This window comes from Ursus americanus, chromosome 24 (assembly GCF_024610735.1).
Source record: "Ursus americanus isolate L20-20 chromosome 24, mUrsAme1.1.p, whole genome shotgun sequence".
Lineage (NCBI taxonomy): Eukaryota > Metazoa > Chordata > Mammalia > Carnivora > Ursidae > Ursus > Ursus americanus.
In genome coordinates, this window is record NC_142150.1 from 40,645,540 (window position 1) to 40,663,332 (window position 17,793).

At 59.4% G+C, this 17,793-nt stretch overlaps 2 protein-coding genes across 8 annotated transcripts in view; one reads left to right on the forward strand and one right to left on the reverse strand.

The window, feature by feature from the left end:
- Nucleotides 1-1,442: 1,442 nt before the first annotated feature.
- Nucleotides 1,443-17,793, forward strand: part of FRMD8 (FERM domain containing 8) — a 34,646-nt gene continuing 18,295 nt past the window's right edge. The window contains exons 1-4 of one of the 4 annotated variants that reach the window (XM_087855021.1): nucleotides 1,443-1,521; nucleotides 6,767-6,866; nucleotides 13,977-14,061; nucleotides 15,516-15,683. In XM_087855021.1, coding sequence (XP_087711147.1) covers nucleotides 6,861-6,866; nucleotides 13,977-14,061; nucleotides 15,516-15,683 — 259 coding nt within the window. In that variant the 5' untranslated portion in view covers nucleotides 1,443-1,521; nucleotides 6,767-6,860. Of the gene's footprint in view, nucleotides 1,522-6,224; nucleotides 6,304-6,766; nucleotides 6,867-8,726; nucleotides 8,840-13,509; nucleotides 13,668-13,976; nucleotides 14,062-15,515; nucleotides 15,684-17,793 lie in introns of those variants that run through there. The other 3 variants (XM_045775551.2, XM_045775553.2, XM_045775552.2) reach the window with 3 other exon arrangements.
- On the reverse strand, nucleotides 1,516-8,745 carry SLC25A45 (solute carrier family 25 member 45). 4 transcript variants are annotated; one of them, XM_087855022.1, is made up of 6 exons: nucleotides 8,677-8,745; nucleotides 8,188-8,249; nucleotides 7,142-7,185; nucleotides 6,383-6,568; nucleotides 4,020-4,278; nucleotides 1,963-3,874 (listed from the first exon to the last, which is right to left on the reverse strand). In XM_087855022.1, the coding sequence occupies exons 2-6, from the start codon at nucleotides 8,222-8,224 to the stop codon at nucleotides 3,606-3,608; spliced, it is 795 nt and encodes a 264-aa protein (XP_087711148.1). In that variant the 5' UTR covers nucleotides 8,225-8,249; nucleotides 8,677-8,745; the 3' UTR covers nucleotides 1,963-3,605. The 4 variants fall into 4 exon arrangements, with proteins under 4 accessions (XP_045631544.1, XP_087711148.1, XP_087711149.1 ...); XM_087855023.1 differs by lacking the exon at nucleotides 8,677-8,745 and adding an exon at nucleotides 6,855-6,996 and having other exon boundaries at nucleotides 1,968-3,874; XM_045775589.2 differs by lacking the exon at nucleotides 8,677-8,745 and adding an exon at nucleotides 6,855-6,926 and having other exon boundaries at nucleotides 1,969-3,874; nucleotides 8,188-8,243.

Below are 17,793 nucleotides of genomic sequence, written 5' to 3' on the forward strand. Positions count from 1 at the left end.
CTCCTGTAATTTCTCCTACTGTGATCACTGCTATAAAAAGAAGTGTCACGTTTGACAGCACGAACACCGGCGAGATGCTCTGTACGTTTGCCCAGGTCACAGGCTCCTTACGTGCAAGGCTCAGACACCGGCCCCACTGCCGACCTCAAAGCAGCTGCATTTGCTATTCGGTTCTTAGGGACTCCTTCGATCTCAGTGAGCTCTCAGAAAGAACCATGGCCTCTAACAGTGTGTTAGTTCCTTGAGGAATTTAACATGAGTACTACGAGACCCTGCTGATGTAAAAACACGTGGCTTTTAAAAATATCCTTGGCCACAGGTTGCCTGGGGGGCTCAGTCCGTTAAGTGTCTGACTTGATCTCAGCATCTCAGCTGAGGTTTTTGGTTTTTGGTTTTGGTTTTTTTCTTTGAGAAAGAGAGAGAGCAACGAGAGAGCACAAGCAGTGGGAATGGCAGAGGGAGAAGCAGGCTTCCCGCTGAGCAGGGAGCTCGATGAGGGGCTCCATCCCAGGACCCTGGGATCATGACTTGAGCCAAAGGCAGACGCTTAACCGACTGAGCCCCCCAGGTGCCCCTCAACTCAGGTCTTGATCTTAGAGTGGTGAGTTCACGCCCCATGTTGGGCTCCATGCTGGGTGTGGAGCCTAGTTAAAAAAAAGAAAAAGAAAAAAATCCTTGGCCACTTCCTGCCTGATATTTGTCTTTCCACCCTCCTTTCCTCCCGTTGCATCCCTTCCCTGGGCTCTGAAAGAGGAGTGAGCTGTTGCCTCACTAACCCTGTCACACTTAACCCTAACCTCACTCCAACTGTGTTCGGGCAGCCCAGCCAGCAGCCCTGTCATGGCAGCGGAAGGAGCCGGCCCGGAACTGAGCAGCCCCATGGGAGGCCTGCCTTCTCTCTGGCTCTAAGTGAGGAACTAGAGGAGAGGAGTTCCAGCCCCCAGAGACACTTCTGGAAAGAACCAGATGGGGAAAACGGACAGTACTGAGGCAGGCTTATGGGTGTAATTACTACCCCAAAAGAGGATTTAACTAAAACCAAATCAAAAAAGGATTTTTAAATTTTATTCTCTTGCTGACTGGTAATGTGACTCATGGCGAACTACAGAGGACCACCCTGACCCCCTGCTCCCTTCTCGCCCATTTATAAACACCACCTCCTCTTCCACAGGCACCCACTGCCCCCCGCCCCCCGTGCCCCCAACAACTATCAGACCATCACTGCCTACCCACCTCAAATGCCTGGCACCGCAAGGGGCTGGACAGCCACTGGGGCTCACAAACTGACCAGACATCAGAGGAAACTGAGGCACAGAAAGGGCAGTGACTGGCTGACACAGACCCTGTTTTTCCATTCCAGGAACACAGGCTTCCTGAGTCTGGACAGGAGGGGAGGCCACCGGAGCTGGGAGTTCCAGTCACCTCTCCTGGATTCACGACCCCCTCAGCTCGAAAGGGCAACGCATTTCGGCCGGGAGGAGCACCTGAACACCATTTCTTAAACTTGAACGTGTGTAAAAGGTACCCGAGAGCTTTGCACGGCTTCCTAGGCCCCAGTCTCAGAGCTTCTCATTGGGTCCGTCCCCGGTGGGGCCCGGGATTCTGCATTTCTAACCAGACACCCCCGCTCCACAGACCACGGAGGAATCAGCCCTGACCTGGAAACCCGCAGGCCCCTGCCTGTTGCGTCAGTAAGCGCGAGCCAATCTATCGCAGCAACATCGTGCCAGAGCGGCCTGGGGGGTCAGATGGGCTGTGCTTCCCGCACGCAGGCTCCTGGCCCACAGGGTGCCTCCTGCTTCCCCGGCAGGGCCTTCAGGGGTCGACACTTCTGGCCAAGAGTGGGCGAGCCAAAGTCCGAGCACGGGGGCGCGCTGAGCTCTCAGGGAGGTTAGGAAGCAGAGCCTGGGTCCCAGGCCATGGGCCCTGCGGCCACACTGTGACACTGGAAGAAGGGGGTATACCATTCAGGGGGCCAACCGCCATCGGCAGCCCACGATCCAGTGAAGAAGAGCTCCGGCCGGTACACGGGGGCTGATGCCGGCAGGCCTAGCCTGGGTAAGTTTGAACTTTGGTGGAAGACGGTCTCAGACCCCAGGGAGGGCAGAGCAGCAGAGTGACAGGGCTCAGATGTGTCCAGGCGAGCTATGTGGCATACTGGCTGTGTGACCTCGGACAAGTAACACACTGTCTCTGAGCCGAGACTGCGATAATAGCTATAACGTTGTAAACTGTAATACTACGGCGATGGATGGTTTTTTTTTTTTAAGATTTTATTTTTTTAAGTAATCTCTGCCCCCAACATGGGGCTCGAACTTACAACCTCGAGATCACGAGTCAGAGCCGGCCAGGCACCCCTATTGTGATGGTTTTTAGAGGGAGCCCCCAGTAAATGGCAAGAATTCCAGGCGTTCGAGTCACCATGAGTGGGCCCAGGGTCATCTCAGAGCAGATCGGGACATTAGTGGGTACAAACTCTGCTCCGCTTTATCGCCGATTAAGTAAACCGTAGCCAGCTTGTAATTGGCACTCAGCAATGAGATGGGTAAAGAAAACAAGCGGCATCAGTGAGGGCGGGCCGCGAGACACCCCCGGGGGCAGTGGCCCCCCGACTTCTGGCACCACTCCGAGAGGGGCCTGGCAGGCAAAAACCTTTCCGTGGAAAGATGGGGGGGACAGGACCAAGGAAGCAGTCATGGTGGCTGGAGTGGGTAACCCATCAGAAGTCTGACCCCTGACCTCAAGGAGCTCCCTGTGTCACCGGGTTAGGTCAAGAAGCGAATCAACAACTGAAGCAAAACTGAGGGGGGGCTGTGATCAAGGCAAGTGCGGGATGTGGGGGGGATCAGGGGGCGGGGTGGGTGGGGGAGTAAGGGGGGGTTGGGTGGTATGAAAACCCCACAGCCAGTGGGGGGACAAAGGGGGCTCCCTTGTCTGCCAGGAAGGACTCCGGGAGACAGTGCTCAGCCTGGGCCCAGGAGCCGGCTTAGCCAAGGAGTGATGGAGTCACCCTGGGGCCGCTGCCCGAGGCTAGCCAGCAGGGAATCAAGGACAGCCTATGCCCCTCGCCGCCCCCCCCCCCCCCGCGTGCAGGGCTGGGCTGCCCAAGCCCCCAGAGAGGAGAGCGCCCAGGCGGTGGGGGTGGCGGGGCTTCTTCCCACAGGCCAAGGGAGCCACTGAAGGCTTCTGGACCAGCAGGAGATAGAAGGCTGCTCTCCAGTGGGGGTGTGCGGGGGCGCAGTGTGACAGGAGGGGACGTGGGGGGCAGGTGAGGTCGCGTTGCTGGAATCCAGGGGGTGGTTAGCGCCCAGGAGAGCAGCCCTGCGAGCTCACCCCTCAGAGAGGTCAGCAGCACCAGGGGCCAGTGCGTGTGCTTCACAGACTCAGGGAGCACGGGAGCCACGGCACGTGCTGCTGGGAGGTTGAAACCAGCCCTGTGTTCCCGAGTCCAGGACCCCGGGCATCCTGCTCCCCATGGCTGCCTGCCCATAAGGAAGGGCCCAGCCTCTCGACTCGGAAGGGCAGGCTGGTGCTTTCGCCTTGGCCTGCTTCTGGGCAGTCGGGCGGGGGTCGGCAGGGGAGCTGTGGGCGCCCCCCGGCCACGCTCACCCCCACCAGCGCAGCAGGTACTCGTAGCTCAGGAAGGTGACAGCGTTGACGGGAAAGGCGCGGGCGCTGTTGATCGTAAGCCCCCGGAAGAAGACCCCCAGTCCCTCCTGCTGGGCGCTGCGGGCCATGCAGTCCAGGACCCCCCGGTACACCCTGTGCTTCGGCCCCGCCATCTGCATCCGGGACTTGATCACGTCCAAGGGGGTGGCCACGGCCCAGGAGGTGATGCCTGCGAAGCCCCCGGCCACCAGCACTGTGGCTGAGCCTGGGGCACAGGAAGCCCAGGCGGGTGTCAGACCGAGGAGCAAAGCGCCCCCCCATTCCTAGGGTCCCTCCCCATCCTCCGCGGCAAGGGCCAGCTCCCCTCCCCCACGTTTCTGTCCCCCACCTGCTCACGCCACTCCACTTACTGGGGTTCTGGCCGTCGGGCGTGGACTGGCGGCAGAGCCACTCATAGGTGACAAAATAGATGCCCAGCGTGGGGGTGTCCCTCAGCGTCAGGGCCCAGGCTCCCCGGAAGAGCCCCCGGGGCCCCTCCTCCTGGCAGATGGACGCCGCACAGTGCACAGGCCCGCGGTACCGGGGCGGGGGGCTGCCCGGCCGCGCCCTCGGCTCTGTCTGGTTCTGTAGCCGGACTTTGATGAGGTCAAAAGGGGCCAAGCAGTAGACCTGTAGGGAAGGAAGCACGGAGAACCGGGCTGGGCTCCGGGTGAGAGCGGTGGCCCATCCTAACTAGAGGAAGGTGGTGGGCAGAGAGGGCCCCCTCTTCCCGCGGGGCCTTGCTGCTCCCGCTGCCCGCAGGGCTGGGCACAGGCCAGACGGCCGCCCTCAGTGCCAGCCTGACAGCCCGCGGCACGGCCCGTCTCCTTGGGGCCACTGGCCTGGCCGTGCTCAGAAACAATCCTGGACTGTTTCTCCAAGGGTGGGGTAGGTTTCTAGCCTCCCAAAAGCCAGGGGTGAGCGCGCACCTGCAGTGGGGGGGGTCTGAGGAAAGGATTCAGTCTGCACCGGTGAGACAGGTCTGACCCCTCCCCAGAGTGAAGGAGGCCACCTCCGTCCTGTTGGGGACTCAACTTCGTACAGTCTCGCTCCCCCCACTCCCTGCGGGACGCCTCTCAGAGGACCCCTGAGGGAGTCAAGCGCTGGGCCAACCTTTCCTGCCTCCCGCAAATCCCCAACCACTAGGGTCCCAACAGAAGGTGGGTGATGGTGGGATCTGTGGGTCCCAGGACTCTTGTCACCTGGCAGGGGCAGAAGGGACAAACGTTTGGGGCAGCACTGGGACTGAGGGTGGTTCTGGGTGGGTGCGGAGGGAAGCTGGGGCCAGGGGCTAATGTGAGGGTCAGCTGTTCAAGTTCAGCTGAGAATTGAGTTCAGGCTGAGGTTAGCGTGTCATGAGGGGTTTCTGTGGGTTTTGTTTCTTTCGTGGGAAGTACACGAGCTTAGTTCCTCAGCCATGGAAGCTGGCTCTGGCAGTGATGTTCCCAGGGTGATGGACCGACTTTGCCGGCTTCCTCCCCTGCAGGAAGGACAGTGCCCAGTGCCGGGCTCCTGATGTCATCCCTCAGAGCCTGCGGGCAGTGCCAAGCTCCGGGCTTCTCCAGGGGACGTGCCCCTGAGCCCGGGGCTCCTGACGGTGAGGAAATGGCTGAGCCAAAGGTAGAGTAGATGGCGGCGGCAGGTCAGGGCCCCTCTGCTCCCCATCCCGTGCCCGCGGGCGCAGTGGGGACGGCACACGCTGCCACAGTGTTTGAAGGGGTCAGCCTTTGCTGAACCAAAAGCAACTTGTGTGCACGTCACAGGTTGTCTGTCACCCGTGCCCTGGGCTAGCCAGAGTCACATCCTGCCTCTTCCTCCCCATCTCCACACTAAAACCCAGTTTCTGCTCTGAGACCTGTTAAGCCGAATCTGTGGGCTTGATGGCAAACTGGGTTCCTGTTGGTCCTTGAACCCGGTCCCCATCCGTGACCCTACAGTCCCCAATTCTGCTATCTGTTCTGCGAGCTGGAGGGGAGGGTGACAGGAGCTGGGCCTGGCTGCGTCAGCCACTAGCATGGAGTCTCACTTCTCTTCCTTATTTTGGTGGGGTGCAGGTCTCAGGACTTGAAAAATGCGAACATGTGTGCTCTGTACAAGAAGGGGCAGAAGAAAAGCCAGGACCTTTTGGGGTCTCATGAATCATTAATTCACTGGAGTGAGCCACCTGACTCTGACATTTGTCCTTGCTCTCTGCCCCAGAAAATGTGTTAGGGGCATCAGGGCAGGTGCCAAATAGAGGGTGACCTTAGGCTCCTGGCTGGGGTGTGGGGTGGAGCCAGCAAGGGTCCCTCTGCCTCTATGCTCATGCCCCCCAATCAGCTGGGGTTCCCCCTGGTGCCTGGAGGCCCCTCTTTTCTCCAGCCCACCAATCAAAAGCCGGATACTTAAGTGCTGAGAACAAAGACCAAAACTAAATGATGGGAGCTATTTAATGATTAATACCCTGGCCTCTCCCAGCGAGATCTATGGACTGGGGCCTGGTGAGGCTGCACGCAGAGGGGCTGAGCAGGGCGTGGCCTGGAGAGGTGCCAGGACCACAGCAGGGCTGGAGGGGCTGGGCTCCGGGCTCTGGGAGGGCTATCAGTTCTCCAGGGCAAAAGGTCCCCTGGGAGAGAGGTCTTCCCTCAGCACTGAGGCTGGCACCCCCCTCCGGAGGTATGAGTGGGCGTGCTTGCACCTGCGTGTGCGTGCTTGACAGCACCTGTGTGTACATGGGCCCGCACCTCGCCCTCACCTGCACGAACCCTCCAGTGCAGCCAGCTATGAAGACTTGCGTGTAGCTGGGCGGCTGGGCCCACCGCTCCTGGTGGGAGGTCGCTGTGAGTGCCAGCAGCGTGTTGCTGTAGACCCCAAACAGGACGGAGTTGACCACAGCTATGCTCGCAATGGGGAAGCTCATTCCCTTGAAAAAGCCCAGAAGCTGTAGAAAGACATGGTGACCCTAGGGCAAAGGGGGCCTCCTCTTTGCCCTTCCCAGCTCCGGCAGGGTCTCCTCTGGCCGGAAACCACTCCTGAGCCCTGCCGACGGGAGGCTGAGGACAGCCTGAGCTCCATCCTCGGGGCACTGAGCTACCACCCAGCCCCCAGGAGCCCCTGACTTTGGTCTTCTATTTTCCAGGGCCAGAGCCCTTCCAAGGGAGAAGAAAGCTGCCACTGACCACCCAGATGCCTCCCATGCCAAAGCCCCAAAGAAGCAAGACACCCACCGACTCATGGCGGTAAGTCTTAACCATACAATCGATGATGCCCCGGTATGTGGTCTGGGTCTGTAGCCGCACCTGGATGAGGAGGACAGAGCAGGCAGCCCAGGAGGGATGGGCAGGGATGGCTCCAGCCCCGTTCCTGCCTCTGCCCAGCAGGATGACAGCAGGACAGGATGGATAGGAAAGATCCCCATCAGCCAGGCCCTGCTCTCAAGGCATCCTGTCATAGGCATCCTGACACCCGGTCCAGGTGACATCCTTCATTCCTTGGGTGCCTCCCCTCGACTCACCTTTACAGTGTCAAAAGGGTGTCCCAGGACCAAGCCCAGAGCTCCTGTGTGGTAAGAAGATGCTGAGTGAGGCCCCTTGCGCCTGGCTGAGGAGAGGAGAACTGGGCAGAAGAAAATGGGGCCCCGCCTTCCTGCCAGACTCCAAAGAAATTCCTCCAGCTGGCCCCTTTGCATCCTCCCCCACACCAAGCGCTGGGCTGGGAAGGTGTGGGGACGAGGGGACAATGAGAGATAGCCTTGGCCTGCAGGAGGACTCCCAGGCAGAAGGGAGAAGCCAGCCGCAGACGCGGCGTTCTCACAGTGTCCCACACTGACTGTCCCGCTTGCTTATCTGACTGTGGGGCCGTGGGAGATTCTCCAGGGCTCCTGCCTCCCCGCCGGCCTGACTCCTTCCTCCCTTCCACTCACGACTGCTGTTGAGTACGGGGCCTTGATCCAGACCAGGCCTGCCCTCCCCGTGCTCTAGCCCCTCAGCCAGCAGTACAGAGCTGGGGGCCCTACGGGGAGTCCTGCCTGCACCCGGGGGAAGGCAGCCCAGCCCCCAGGCCACCTCCCCACGCCCCGATCTTGCCCTCTAGAGCAGATGCTGGCTCTGGAGCCTTGGCGAGGTCACAGCCTCAGGAGGCAGGTTCGGAAGGTCCCTCTCTTTCTTCTGAGGGAGCTGTCACCCAGAAGCTGGGCTGGGTCCACAACACAGTCCTTCAGCGCCAGGGCATGCAGCCCATTGCCAGGTAGGGCAGAGACCCAGAGGGGAGTGCAGGACAGCTGCTGGGGTCAAAGGTGAAATTCCCTTCTGAGCCCCACAGGGTGGGCCTGGAGATGGGGTTCGCAGTGAAGGTCTGCAGGGGTGTCTGGGAGAGGGCTCCCGTTGGCTTCAGGACCTGCACCTTCCTCCCCGTGCCCCTAAGGCCACTGCCAGGAGGCTCTGGGATAGCTAGCTCTGGGTCCTCCAGAGGCACCAGGACTTTGGTCTCAGCTCCTGCTATGTCCCCAGGCAGTGACCGACCGCTAGGGGGGATGTGACAGGAGGAAGAAAACCGTCTCACCAGAGATCCAGCCGGCCACAAACTCCTCCACGGGCATTGTCTGGCAGGGGCGGAACTGGTGGCTGCAACAGAGGAGACGCTGGTGAGCGTCTGTCGTCCCCACCCCGATCTCCCTCTCCCTCGCCCGCCCGATAACCTCCCACTAATGTTTAACTCGGCCTGGAGGGTGAGCAGTGGCCTAGTGCCCAGACCGCGGCACCAGGAGAGGGGAGGGAGCCACCTCGGGTGGCCCTGACCGTGGAGCAAGTGTGCGCCCAGTGTGAAATCTCCCGGCAGGGACGATGGCCCAGGTGGCCCGCCCCCTGCTGGCCAACGGTGGCCTTGCAGCCTTGCGCGGGACCAGGCGGGGCCTCAGCCAGGCCCCTCCTCCAGGGCGGCCTCAGCCCGCAAGGCTTTACCGAGCCAGTCAAGGGCAAGGCCCTGCCGGCCGCCCTGGCTAGCCCAAACCCCCTCCGTCCCCACATCGCCGCCCACCAGGCTGCCGCCCACCCGGGACAGGCCCGCAGAGACAGAGCATGGCCACCAGTGCGGTCCCGGCGGCCCTGGGGAACCCCAGAGCCGACAGGGTGGGAACAACCCCGAGAGGAGTGACTTCCCGGCCTGAAGCCCTGCCTTCTCCCAGGGTGATGTGCGGCTCCCCCACCTCCCTGGCGTGAGTCACAGCCTCCCTCGCTTGGCCTTGTCTTGTCCAGGCCTCCCTCCCAGGGGACAAGCTGGGGCGTTGCATGTATCAAGGGTGGCAGGTGTCTCAGCTCTGGGGTTACAAATGCCCATGTCTCTTTGGGCAACAGCCCAAACTGACAAGGCAGGAACCTGCATCCCCCTCTGCTTCCTTCCGCCGACCTTCTCTGAGGCCAATCCTTGGAGTGTGTTAGAGCGTGAATCGTGATTCCACTTGCCCGTGGGCTCCTTACGAGCTGAGTCCGGTTATGCACCCTCACTCTTCGCTGTTGTTTTTGAAAGTGATATTTTCCATCTTTTAAAAATTCGTTGCATCTTTTTACAAATCAGATGATGGCTCATGCCTCGTGTTTCTCACGCCTGCCTGGTCCTTTTACTTTTCCTGCTCTAGTCCTCTCTCTCTGCCTGAGGGGGGGCAAAGGACAGCAGTAGAGCCAGCAGGGGCTTTGGTGCTGTCCAGACTGGGGTTCCTGTCTCAGCGCCAGTCCGCCGATCTGTGGCAAGGCACGTGCTCCCAAGGTTCTTTTCTCCCATGTCCTTCGGGGGGCTCTGGAGGTCATCCAAGGGGGTTTCTGGGGGTGGTGTTCACGTTTGGGGTCACATCTCCATTACTCTTCAGTGATTCCTAGGCAGGGGGGCGTGGGACCCCAGGGGCAGTCCCCCGGACTTGGAGGCAGCATGCGGATGGACTGGGATGCATGGCAGGGGGGGGGGGGGGACATCAGGGCGGACCTAGGGACACAGGCCGGCCAAGTGCTGAGGTTGCTGCAGATGATGAGTGTCCGACATTAACAGAGTGTACGGGGTGCTGATGTAACCTGTTTGCATCGACGGCCACAAGATATTCTGTCAGATTCTATTCTTAGGTATGCTAAGAAGTGGGACCAGGGCAGGGTCCTCTTTCCAGGGCACAGGGATCCAGGACGCAAGTGTCACTGTTCCTAGAAATGTGTGAAGGCTCCAAATGTGGGTGCCAACCTTTGGAGCCCCCTTGCCCCCTCCCTCTGTCTCACACCTCACCACCGTCCCGGAAATGGTGTTAGCATTGCCTTCAAAGCAGCTTCCAAATCCCACCCCTCCTCGCCTCCTCCACGGCTATCGCCCTGGCCCAAAGCCACCATGGCTTCCACCTGGGTTCCTGCCTGGCCTCCCTGCCTCCGCCCCTGCCCCCTTCCAGTCTGTTCTCCGCCTAGTAGCCAAAGTGATGCAGTTGAAATTCAAGTCAGACCATGTCCGTGCTCTGCCCCACACCCTGCAAGGGTCCCATCCTGCTCAGAGTGAAAACTGAAGTCCTTCCTAGGCTCTAGGAGCCCTCAAGGTGCAGCGCCTTTTCTTCTTCAAACGGGGCACTGGCTGTTCCCTCTCCCTGTTGCCCTGGCCCAGCCTGGACTCAAGCTTATCACCTGCCCGGCATTCCTGGTGCTCCTTCCCTGCCTTCTCCTCTTCTTTCTTCCATGGCACTCATGACCTTCTGATGCACCAGTATTTAACTTGTCTGTCTGCGCTGGGATTTCTGGCTGTTCGTTCCCTGGTGTTATCCCGAGGGCTCAGCACAGCACGTAGCAGAGACTAGGCACTAAATACACATTCGTTGCAAGAATGAATGAGTGGACAAGTGAGGGAGCTGCGTGAGTGGGCAGCCCTGCAGCCAGCCCTGGGCCTCCACTTCTCTCTCCCCTTTGCCAAAGCGCCCCAAAGAATGTGAGGTCCCAGCAATACCCCTACCAGCTCCTCCTGATCTTGCTGCAATTCTTCGTTCCCCGTCAGATCCCCAAGGACCAATCCCACTCACACTTCCGCTTCCCCACTGTGGCTGAAGTAGAACCCACTCGCCGCTCCTTCCTCACGGGGAGACGGGTTTTAGGAAGCAGGGCTCATCTCTGACCTCCTCCTCCTCCCAGAGACGCCCGGGGCTCCTTGGGCTGCCCCAGCGACTTTCCTGAGCACTGGCTTCTTGCCGAGGGCTGCGCTGCAGTCCTCATTCTGCTGCTCACTCTCTCCCAAGGAATGGTGGGGGATCCCTTCTGTGACCCTTGAGGTCCTTTCCTGCTTACAAAAGCGGGAAACCAGCCCAGCTGATCGCTGAGCCTCTTGGCTCTAAAGGCCCAACAGCTGTCGCCCTCACATCAGAATGGGCCCCACTCTCTTCTCTCGTCCCACCCCACCACGCCCGTTCAAGGCAGACCCACGACCCCTCCCTGGAGCCTTGCCAAAGGGCAGCCCCAGCCCTGGCTGGGCTCTTCTCCTGCAAGTCCCACTAGGCCAGTCTTCCACCTGGCAGGGCAGAGCTCTGACCTCGTCCCCCTCTAGCTCGCAATCTCCAAAACCTCCTCACCGCCCGCCAAACCCACCACACACAAACCCCCCCCAGTGCCACCCCATCTTCCCAGCCTCACCTACTGGGCTCTGACTGCCCAGGGCTTCCTTGGGGTCTTCACCATGCTCCCACATTTCCCGCTACTGGGAGCGTCTTCAGGAATCTCTTCCGGTGCCCCCCACCTTCATTCCGGTGCCCCCACCTTCACTGGACCTGGGTTCCAGGCTCCTTACCACCACTGTGCGCACTGCCAGACGTCAGCTTTGTTGTTTGACCTTGCCAATCCTGTTTTCTCTACTACGCACCTCCTGGTGTGGTATAAGAATTAAAACACTTAGAAAAGAGCCTGGCACATTGTACAGACACCACAAACGGCAGCCACTGTTACTCTTCGTTCTACCCACAGGGGCCCCGAGGATGACCTGAAGAGACACAGGGAAGGGCCTGGCATGCTGCAGGGCTCAGGAATTGAGGACGCTTCTCCTCCTGCTGTGGTTTTCCATAGCTCCAAAGGCAACTCTGTTATCTTATATAGTTTTAAACATGCATTTCTCAGGGCACCTGGGTGGTGCAGTCGGTTAAGCAACTGACTCTTGCTTTTGGCTCAGGTCATGATCTCAGGGTCCTGGGATCGAGCCCCGCAGCATGAAGCCTGCTTGAGATTCTCTCTCTCCCTCCCCCTTTGCTCCTCCCCCTTATGCTGTCTCTCAAATAAATAAAATCTTTAAAAGAAATTACTTCAAAAAATAAAATAAACATGCATTTCTCCTGGGCTTCCTTGTTCCCCCTCTACCTCCACTCCCTAATAAACCATAACTTAGCTTCCTGAGGGCAGGGCAGTGTCTCACCTGGGTCTCCATCCACTGCCCTAGCCCTGACCCCGCACCCAGTAAGCACTCAACCACACTGAACTGTGTTCCCACTTTGATCCAGCTGGTTAAGGGAGGCCACCAAGCCGTTGTGTTCTGGTCTGAGGTCTCAGAGATTAGAACCTGGAAGGAGATGCTTGTTTGTTTGTTTGTTTGTTTGTTTGTTTGTTTTGAAAGGGAAAGAACGCACATAAGCAGGGGGAGCTGCAGAGGGAAAGGGTGAAGCTGACTCCCCCCCCCTTCTGAGCAGGGAACCTGATGTGGGGCTCAATCCCAACACTCCAGGATTATGAATGACCTAAACCAAAGGCCAACGCTTAACCGGCTGAGCCACCAGGAGCCCCCGGACGGGATGTTTGTCATTGCACACTCCTCTCTCCAGCTCACGTCTGAGCTTCCTTGAGTCCTTAGTTCACGCAAGGAAGACTGTGTAATGGGCTCAAGTATGCGGTAGCATCGATCCTGGAGGCAGGTCAAGAGCTGTCTATACTGAGGAAACTTGAACTGAGTTAGAGCGGGGCTGCCTTCCAATGCTGGAGAATGAGGGCAGGGTGAGCCCACTCGTCCTCTTGCCCCCCACCCCCATCCCTGGTCACCCAGCCCATTGCTGTGGCTAGAAAAACTTCTGGTTCTTCTGGCTCAGGAAGGTGCCCCACGGACCTGTTTTTCTCCCTGAGATCTACACCTCAGGTGTACACACACTGGCGTTGCCTGGACATGTTGGTGACGTGACCCTGGGATAGGTGATTTCACACCTGTCTCTTTTCACAGCCCCAACGTCTCTTTCCAACCTGGGAATGGCTCAAGGTCTCCAGACTATGTGTCTAAGATAGAGAGGGCCCATGTGACTGCTCTTTGGAAAATCAAGTGTGCCTGGCCTGGGTTTCTAGCATATAATTTGAGAGTCGCTGGAGGTCATGGAGTTCAATCTCTACATTTTATAGATAGGAAACTGGGGCCGGCAGGAGAAGGGTCTTGTCCAGGCTGAGTCTGGCCAGGGACCCAGCCTTCTGACCACGGCGGAAGAGTCCATCACCCCTCATGGCCCAGGGGCGCTAGAGTGCAGCCTGCTCCCTGAGTCACCTTTACCCAGAACCCAGAACGGTGTGGATCCCTGACACGTCCCGGGTAGCATCTCCCTTCTGCAAGGGAGGGGACCGGCCCCAATCCACACGCGAGTGAGTGAGTGCCGAGCTCGGCCACCATTCCCGGCCACCATTCCCGATCTCCTTGAACCTTCGCTACACCTTGTTAACAGGCCAGTGAGCAGGCCCATGGGAGGCTGGGAGGCCACCTGGCGGCCACCAGCGTGAGCAAGCCTTGAGTCCACCCAGCCGGGAGCCCCAGGCTTGCGCCCGCCTGTGGGAGGAGTGGGCGCGCGGGCGCCGGGCAGGGCGCGTGCGCCGCAGCCCCGGGCTCCCATTGGCTCCTGTGGATTGGGAGGCGGAGCCGTGCGAGTCGCGCTTCCTCCGCCCCAGCTTCCGCGTCGCAGCCCCGGGAGCAAGAGCGAGAGCGGTGCCGGAACTGTCCCTCTTCGGGGCGGGAGCCAGAGCTGGGGGTCTGGGTCAGACCGGGAGCCTGGGCTGAAGCGGCGGGCACTGACTCCCTGCGAGGTGAGAGCGCGGCGACGCCCTGCGCGAGTCCCCGCCCCGGCTGGGAGGGCGCCGTGCCCTGTCCGGGCATTCCGGCCAGCCGAGCTTCGACCCCGCTCCAGACCATCGGCGCCCTGACCCCTCCCACCAGCCTCGACCTCCAGTTGGCCGAAGACCCGCTAGTCTGCACACTGGTGCCTCCAGCTGTCGCTGTTCACCTTCGCAGATCAGCCGGAACTCCGCCCTTCTTCAGTGGGAGCTTGAGGGGCTCCCCAACCCTCACATCCCTGGACCCCCACCAGTAACCGTTCTTTCTCTTTCTCTCTGCAGATGAATGGGACAGAAGGCAATGCTGAGCAACCGGGCCCCGCTGAGCGTTCCCATCGAAGCAGCGTGTCCTCCGTGGGAGCTCGAGGTAGGTCCCTGTCCCCATCACCTACCCTCCATACCCAGCTGGGGACCCAGCCCCTGGGGTAGTGGCCCTGGCTTGTCATCTCTTTCATTAGAGAGAATTTTATATATTCATTAACAAATAAGGTCTGTGGAGGTGTGGAGAAGTGGTAGAAGAGCAGCTGGGCTGTGTCACTAGGCTGTTGGCCAAGGTGGGTACTGTTCTTGAAATTCCCGTTTCTCATTTGTAAAAGGAGCACATCTTGCAGAGCTGTGAAATTCAAATGAAATCTCATGAATGAAAAGTGACACGCTCACGTTCTTTGATTTCTTTCTCACAAACAGCAGTTTGAAAGCAGGGATCATTATCTTCATTTTATAAGGAAGGAAATTGGGCCCTAGAGAGGTTAAGTCACTGGGTACCAGAGCCTGCAGTGCCTCAGTTGTCCCTACCTGAAAAGTGAGTCAGAATTACAGCCTCCTGGAGATGATTTTATGGTCTGTCAAGAAAGTAGCGGTAACAGCAGAACAGACTGGAAATCCAAAATGCGCTTTCACTTGTGTTAATGATAAACCACCTTTGCCTTTATAGGCTTCACCCCCATTTGATCCACAGCCATGCTTTGAGAGAGGGGTGTTCGCCCTGCCTTACAGATGAGGCACTGACGGACTTGCTGAAGTCAGCCTGCTCGCCCGGGCCCAGGCTAGGTCGGGACCCCAGTATATCGGCCTCCAAACTCAGTCTCCTCCATGGTACCTGTAGCTCCAGGGACGGGGATTTGAATCTGGCTGCTCTTCCAAGGGTCTCCCTTCGGCACCAGGCTCCCAATAAGAATACTATGGGCTGTCACAAGTAAACACTCAACTTTTTAGGTTGTATTTCTCCTCGCCTGTTTAGATAGTCCTGAAAGGCCATGGTATTGAGTCCTGAGGCGTGAAGAATCCTATGGAAGCTGAGCCCTGGAAATTGCCTTACCTTGGGGCAACCTTAGGAATCCTCTATCCTGTCTTAGCCTGAGCCAGAGAGAGACAGCTGCTCGCCTAAGGATAATAGTGGGTTCGCAGCTCTCCTGCCTCCCAGCCTGATAAACTAACACGTATAATCTCAGGATGGGTTCGGCCTATCTCTAACTCAGTCCCCACCTATGGAATGTTCTCTGTCAAGGAGGAAGCCCAGCAGAGTCCTTGGGGTTGCCAGGAAAGTGTGCGGGGGTGCAGTAATTTGAACCTTTGGGAGTTAGAGTGGGGCCAGGCTGGTCCCTGGGCCAGAGTTGCTGGGTTTTGGGTGGTTTGAGGGTCTCAAGTAAATCTCAGTCGCACTCTTCATAGGGTCCTTTGGGGCTTCTGGGCCACCGTCTCTGGAGTGTAGCCTTGGTCACCCTAAGGGGTGTAGTGTGGGGGCTCCAGCCCCAGTGGGGGGTAGAGGGTTCCTATGCCTAGGTAGCGGGCCCAGCTGACCCTGCCGAACCTCCGTTGCAGCGGCTGATGTGCTGGTATACCTGGCGGATGACACAGTGCTGCCCCTGGCCGTGGAGAACCTGCCATCGCTCAGTGCCCATGAGCTGCACCGGGCTGTCCGTGAGGTCCTGCAGCTCCCAGACATCGCCCTGGATGCCTTCGCACTCTGGCTTGTGTCCCCTCTGCTGGGTAAGGCCTGGCAGTGAGAAGCCCAGGCTGGAGGGTTGGAAGGTCAGGGGAGGGGGCCTCTGGCCACTATCCATCAGGAGAAGGTGGGACTTGTGGACAGCCTGGAGCTAGCCCCCACTTTTAGGCCCCAGAGCCCCGAGGGGACACCTGGCTCTTCTGCCCCCACCTTCTTTCTCTCTGCTGGTGACAGAGGAAGGGTCAAGCCTGCCCCTTAGCCTCAGTGGTGCTGGAGCCTGGGGCATCAGGTGGAGCAGGACTGGGGGACAGGGAGGGAAGGGATCCACATTCACTGAGCACGTGGTCTGTGCCACAGCCTGAGCTGGCATTTCTTGAGCGGAATTTCTGCTTACCCTCATGGCCCAGCCCCGTGTTGCAGGTGAGAAGTTGAGGTTTAGAGTGGTGGGTTCAGTGAGTAGTAGGACTCGGGTCAGAATGGAAGCAGGAACTGCATCCTGCTCCTTGGGGGCAGGGAGGAAGGTGGGGCCTAGCCCGAGAAGCAGCCACCCCTGAAAGTGGGAGGGCAGCACAGACGGGAACCTGACTTTTCTGCAGCTCTGCTTAGCTTCTGGTCCAGGACCGCCTGTGTCCTGCCCTTTCAGGCTGAGATCCCAAGGCAGGGATGGAGCGGGAGTGGGGGCAGGGGAGGTTCTGGGGCTTCCGAATAGGGCCGCTAGCCTGTTGGCTCGCACAGGAAGGGGGTCAAAGGAGAGAAGGCCCCAAAAGGTGCCAGGGCCAGGCATGTCTGCTGAGCTTAATATTCTCCTTTCTTGTAGAAGAACGGGGGCAAGAAGAGGGTGACTGGTCCCTCAGGGTCCCTAGCGGTTACCTCTTTCTCGAGGCCAGTGGGATTTGTGCCTCTACCCTAGAGGGAGATCTCTGCCAGCCTAGTGGGAGAGGGAGTGCCCCTCCCATGTGTCTCCGTCCTGTCCGTGTTCCCCACCCCCCCATGGAAGCTTCCTGTACAGCTGCTACTCTCGCCCACCCTCTTCCTGCTGACACGTCTCCTCCACCCATTCCCCACCCGGCTCAGCTGCCCCTTTTTCACTCTCCGGGTGTTGGCCGAAGCTGTGGGCCCCTTGGCTTGTATCTGGGAAGCGGGGGGTGGCTGGCCCCCGTGCTGCCTCAGGCTGCCTGTCCCTGCAGCTGGGCCGCTTGTCTCCTCCTGCTTCCTCCGCCCCCACTCCCTCCTCATCACATTCCTGCTCCCCTCTCGCAAGAACATGAATGGGCTGCTTGTGTGGCCGGCAGGGTCACCCTGGGGCACCGCCCTGTCCAGGACGAGGGTGGCTAGAGGCCCCAGCATGAAGTCAGCGCACACTTAGTTCCCAAGCTGGGTCCAGGAAGGCTGAGAGGCCATTTCAGCTCTGACTCGTGTCCCTCGGAACCCTTGGCTGCCCCCGACCCAGAGTGGGTTAAGCAGTGACAAATGCCGCAGGGCTATAAGGCAGGGACGGGGTGCTGTCTGCTGGAGCCGCCCACAAGCTGGATGTTTGGGGAGTGTTTGTCCTCTTCAGTGCCCTCGTCACTCTGTATGGAACAGGCTCCGGGGTCCACCAGGCTCATTTGGGTGAAAGCCTCCAGACAATGCCCCGTCTGAAAGTGTGTGTGGGACCGCAGGGTCAGGGTCCTGCTGTGATCATGGGAGTCCTCTGAGCTTCTGGGACTCGGGGTCAGGGCTGGGCTGTAGGCAGAAGGAAGGGCACCGTTGTCCCGGGTCCACTCTCCTCCTCAGTGTGTCCAGGGGTCCCAGCCCGTCAGGTACCCTGTTCACCTTGCAAGGATGTGTGGTGCTGTCTCCACCACCCCCGTGCTGGCCAGAGATCTAAACACTGGGGACACTGGGAAGCAGGACTGAAGGTGTCCCGCCCTCAGGGACCTCTGTCTAAAGTGTGGTACAGGAGCTCGGGTCCTGGTTTAGCCACTAACTCTTGGCAGCCTTAGGCAGGCAGTCCCTCTTCGGGCTTCAGTTTTCCACCTGTTCCGTGGACGGTCTCTGTGCCCTCCAGCTCTGGCGTCCTGGGAGCGTCCAGGTAGAAAGCACACGGAGGCCCCGCTGAGTGGCTGGGTCGGTGGGGTCGCAGAGGGAGCCTCTCCTGGAGGAGAGGACACT

What these genes read in the sequence shown, in the direction of transcription:
- SLC25A45 (XM_045775588.2), bottom strand. Translation starts at nt 7,108, where the DNA reads ATGTCACCTGGACCGGGTGTCAGGATGCCTATGACAGGATGCCTTGAG. An exon ending in GCACTGGAGGGTTCGTGCAG is followed by an intron (nt 4,279 to 6,382) that starts GTGAGGGCGAGG and finishes CCTTCCCTACAG; the next exon opens with GTCTACTGCTTGGCCCCTTT. An exon ending in GCCCGACGGCCAGAACCCCA is followed by an intron (nt 3,875 to 4,019) that starts GTAAGTGGAGTG and finishes CCTGTGCCCCAG; the next exon opens with GCTCAGCCACAGTGCTGGTG.